Genomic DNA, 4962 nt, shown 5'->3' on the forward strand with positions numbered 1-4962 from the left:
TTTCCGCCCCAAATTAATATTTTTAAACTATAATAATCTAAAAACCAGAAAAACTAAACAAAAACAACCTCAAATCCTTGTTGAACAACAATTCGTATGAATACATATTATATTGTTTTATATTTCTTTAACAAAGTGACTTTTGTCTTTCTCCTAAACATAAACATTGATCTGGTATTTTTGACCTCACGCTCCAGATTGTCCCATAATCTTAATCCTTGTATGGAGGTACATCACTCCCTCAAACTGCTCCTAATCCAGGTTTCACAAACATCTCCACCCCTTCAGATCAGAACAACTGTCTTAACTGTAACTTCATTGTGCTCTGTACAATGACAAAGGTTTATCTAATCTAACAAAATGTAATTGGTTATTTAAAGGTAATATACATTTATGAGCCTTAAACATAACCTGTAAAATATTATAATCAACCAACTTATAGAACTACAATCATTTCAACTGATAAAATAATGTTTTCTGGTGATAATTCTTCCAGCTCTTTTCTGTAAAACAAAAATAGGGTTTATAATTGTTTTACAAGCTTTCCCCAGACTTTAATACAACAGATGAAGTGTGGAACAACCTTTACATTATACAACATATACACAGCTCTATCACTGAAAAACTCCCTTATATACAGTTCTCCAATAGATTTAGCTTTTTTTGATCTTTTTCTTTTCCTAACCACTTCAGTAGAAAACAGAACTGAACATGTGAGCCGTCACATCGAAACGAGGATTAAGTCCAAAAGTGGTATAAGGAGAAATAGGCAAATAGTGTTTTAACTAAAATGTTAATAAAAATTGCATTTTGTCAAAATATAATGAATAAAAGTCTTATTAATGTATCATTTAAATGAACTGTCTGAAATATAATCATAAAACTAAATTTTGAAGCACTTTTTTGAACAGTAGCAACAAAAAAAACTGATTTTGAGGAAAAACACTTTAAAATGTTGAGATTTTCCCTGTGAGTTAGTAAAGTTTGTTTCTTTTTAGCTGGTAAATCTTAATATTCAAATATAATTCTCTTTATAAGGACATCAAAAATTCCTCAATAAAATGACAAAATTAGGATTCAGACCAAATATTTTTGTATTATTGTAACCAACAAGACAAATTAAGTCATATATATGGATTTAATTATGATATCAGGATGATCCAGGTATCAAAATGTAGCTTTTAAAGAAGGAATCTGAAAATGTAATTAGGTCATTTTGACCTAATTTGACTTAATCCTCCTTTCGATATGATGGCTTGTATATTTTCTTCATCATCCGTGGCTTTCTTTTTTTAAACTAATTAATGTGAGGTTTCCATGTCAGCGTTTCATCATTTTATTTTCACCCAAAGACGTGGAGTAGGTCCAGAACAGTCCGAGTCCAGACCTGTGTTAGATCTCTGAGTTTTCTTCACTCAGAACTGAAGGCTCATGTTTGTTTGTTTGTTTGTTTGTTGTGTTGCAGAAGGACAACAAAGTGGCTGCGTAGTCTCTGCAGGACGAAGAGGCTCCACTCTGCTGGAACGTCTTCATCCCTTACTGGAGAACCAATAGTTCTGGTTTCTATTTTGTCGACTAAAATAATGAAGATTGTCTCCTAGTTGTGTATTTGTCACCAGCACTGGAGTAGACTTTTTGAATGCAGCTTAACTTTCCACCTCCGTCAGCGGCCGACGCCACGGCACCACTTTGACTTCCTGAAACGGTTCTGTTGGACTTTTTGTTTCTGCTCCATAGCTTTATCAGGTCGGTCCTGTAGTGGACGCCGCCTCACCTCTCCTGACCTCTGTTTTCTACCGTGGCGTCCTGTCATGTGATCGACCTGCCCCTCCCCCCTCGTGATTCTCACTTCACGTCTCACTCTCCCACGTTAGCGGTGCAGCTGTGGCGTCTTCACTCGGTGGCTGGTTCGAATCCCCGGAACCTTCAGAGCTTTTCTTTAAGGAGCTGCAGTTTGCTCCGGTTTCTCTTTACACCTTCAGATGAGTACGGAGGATCAGAAGTGTCTCAATTAAAGCAAATCAGGTTTTATTCCTTATCGGAGTTCATAAATAAAGTAAAAACAGCTCTGCTCTGCTGCAGTGGGAACATTTACACAAAAACATCAGAGAAATGTGAATGAGTCAATTTATATAAGTTTAAATATGTAAAAATATTTTTTGTTTTCCTTTAACAGGTAAAATGATTATTTTTCTGGTTTGGTTTAATTCGACACTCTGAGTCTTCCGTACCTGAGGGAGTTTTTCCTCTGTCGGCCGGCATCCTAAAACGTTTCATCCTGTTACAGTTCTTCTCATGAAGCCACCGACTGACCTGCTGCACGCCGGCCGACAGGAAGTGATGTCACTGTTCTAAAACATTACAATAAAACAGAGCTGTAGCAACATCCGTTAGCAATAAGCCTCTGTTTGTTCCTCAAGCTGCCAAGAAGTTAGTTTAAATTCTAAGATTCGACCCGGCAGCTGCTGTTTGGATCCAGAACCGTGGTTCGTAGACTCGGCCGGTTCTGTTCTTTTAATCGTCCGAACAGCTGATTGGTTCCGAGCGTTTGTTAATAACAGGTGAATGATTGCAGCTGTGATGTTGACCCGGTTCTGTTGATGCTTCCTTGTTTCGACCCAAACATTAAACATCCAGCTTCTTTTGACCCGACCTGCAGAGCCACCTTTAAATTAGTGCTCAGGAACGAGGAGACGAGCCGCCTGAAGGCCCAGAGGAGGTGCAGGTTCCTCTCTGCTCCTCCTGACGGCACCGGACAGAACCGTTCAGAGACGGTGCCTCGATCCAATCAGGACACACAACCGAAAAAAACAAACAAGCTTTTAAATGATGCATTGTAAAAAAAATAAAATAAAAAAAGATTAAATAAAAACACTAAATTTGCAAAAATAAATGTATTTTTGTTGTTTATGTTGGTTTCATTTTCATCACAAGTCTTAGTCTGAGCTTTTATCTGGATCCAGTAAGAAAATGATCATTTTAATTGTGTGTTTAAGTGTTTGTAAATGAGAAGTGGTTCTCAAACAGTTTACCTGGATAAATAAAGGTTAAATAAATAAATTAAAGACAATTCAGAAAATTTATAAAACAATATGAGTGACTGCAAACTACATGATTACTTACAAAAACAGCTGAAGTGACAAGAAATAGATTATTTCTATGGTAATGCTCATGTAAAATATGTTTTAGGTTGATCCGATGTTTTTTCTGATTTATTGGAGCATAATTACTCAATTGTTGAATGAAAACATGCAGAAACTGATCAGGTTCATGTGAGTGCACAATAACAAAACGGGATTCTTCAATAGCACCGCATTGAGCTCTGATTGGACCAACCTTAAAAACAGCCAATCACAGTACAGCTCGGCGTTCAGTGGGCGGGGTTAAGCAGCGAAGCCTGCGCTGTGATTGGAGCAGCGCAGAGCTGGTCGCCGGCGGCTACGTGCCGAGGTGCACTGCGGGCTGTCAGTCTCGCCTCGACAGCAGACGGAGGAGCAGCAACTCAGGTTCTCTAACATCCCGTCAGACCGCCACCATCATGGCTTTGAGCGCAGACCCGAACTTCCAGAAGCTGGACCAGTGGTACCGAGCGAACGGCAGCAGCCTCAGCATGAGGGCGATGTTCGACAGCGACCCGGAGCGGTTCGAGAAGTTCAGGTGAGATCAGGGGAGGAGGTGGGCGTGATGCGGCCGGAGATTTTGGTAGTAAAATCCCGGGTTCTGGAGGTCTGTTTCCCTGCAGTGACTCGGATCTTCCCGGTGATGGCCCGTTAACAGGTTCCGGTGTTTCCTGAACCGTTATTGATCCTCCTCTTCCTCCCTCCGTGTCTGACACAAGGTCATTCCAGTTCGGTTCCGTTCCTCCGCTGCTCGCCTACAATGTTCCGTCCTGGACTCGCTGGTCTGCTCAGAACCGTTCTCCTCTAAACCCTGACCCGGTTAAACCGGACTGAAGGCCCAGCTGTCATTGATGGTTCTGTCACCAAGCTAACGTTAGCCTGCGTGCTAATGTCACAGCGTCCATTATCGGACAGATGCGTCTGCTGGTTCCGCCGAGATTTTCTGGGTTTAAATAAAGTTCGGGTGTTTTAGTCAACCTTATGTGGGACTAAAGAACATCCAGTCAGAACCTCAGACTGGGACCCAGATTCCGAACCCCTTACCTGATCATTACCCAGCTTCACGTCGCCCGCCTGTTTCCTGTTCGGGTCGAACCGAGCTGAAGTTAGCTTCTGGTTTGATTCCCCGGATCAGAACCCACCTGAGACCAGGGCCCGTTCAGAACCCACCTGAGACCAGGGCCCGTTCAGAACCCACTTGATTCTAGGTCAGATCTGGATCAGAGGACTCTAAAACTGAAACTGAGTTTTGTTTTCTTACAGAACTTTGTTCTGAACCGTTTCGGTCCGAGTCGATCCGGTCCGGATCTGATCTGTGGGGTAACATTTCATTTTGTCTGGAGGTTGGTTCTGCTGGGTCGGTCTGTGCCACACGTGGTTGCGGATGCGGACGTGACTGATGAAGAACCGCAGCGAGGTTCGGGTTTTTCCCCAGAACCAGAATGAATCATGGGTTGGACCAGTTTCTGGTTTCTCCTGTCAGAAACCAGAGGTTCTGCTCATGAGAGGTTCTGCTCATGAGAGGTTCTGCAAGGTTTCCGGAAAGGTTTAAGTTAATAAACCAGTTTTTATCTTGATTTAAATCAGTTTCAGGTGTTTTTCATGTTTTTCTTCTGTTGTCACTCAAACTGTTACTAATAAAGTTTTTCCTGTATGTTCGCAGCACGACCCTGAAGACCGATGATGGAGACCTCCTGCTGGACTTCTCCAAGAACCTCATCAACCAGGAAGTGATGGAGATGCTGCTCACCCTGGTGAGACGGTCCTCACAGACCAGAACCACAGACCCGACAGATGTTTGGACCAGAACCACAGACCCGACAGATGTTTAGACCAGAACCAA

General features: G+C 42.0%; 1 protein-coding gene across 2 annotated transcripts in view; it reads left to right on the forward strand.

The window, feature by feature from the left end:
• Positions 1–3414: 3414 nt before the first annotated feature.
• Positions 3415–4962, forward strand: part of LOC106536941 (glucose-6-phosphate isomerase) — a 3000-nt gene continuing 1452 nt past the window's right edge. Inside the window, exons 1-2 of one of the 2 annotated variants that reach the window (XM_014034304.1) lie at positions 3415–3657; positions 4783–4873. In XM_014034304.1, coding sequence (XP_013889758.1) covers positions 3539–3657; positions 4783–4873 — 210 coding nt within the window. In that variant the 5' untranslated portion in view covers positions 3415–3538. The remainder of the gene's footprint in view (positions 3658–4782; positions 4874–4962) is intronic. The other variant, XM_014034305.1, reaches the window with a different exon arrangement.

This window comes from Austrofundulus limnaeus, unplaced genomic scaffold (assembly GCF_001266775.1).
Source record: "Austrofundulus limnaeus strain Quisiro unplaced genomic scaffold, Austrofundulus_limnaeus-1.0 Scaffold2043, whole genome shotgun sequence".
NCBI lineage: Eukaryota > Metazoa > Chordata > Actinopteri > Cyprinodontiformes > Rivulidae > Austrofundulus > Austrofundulus limnaeus.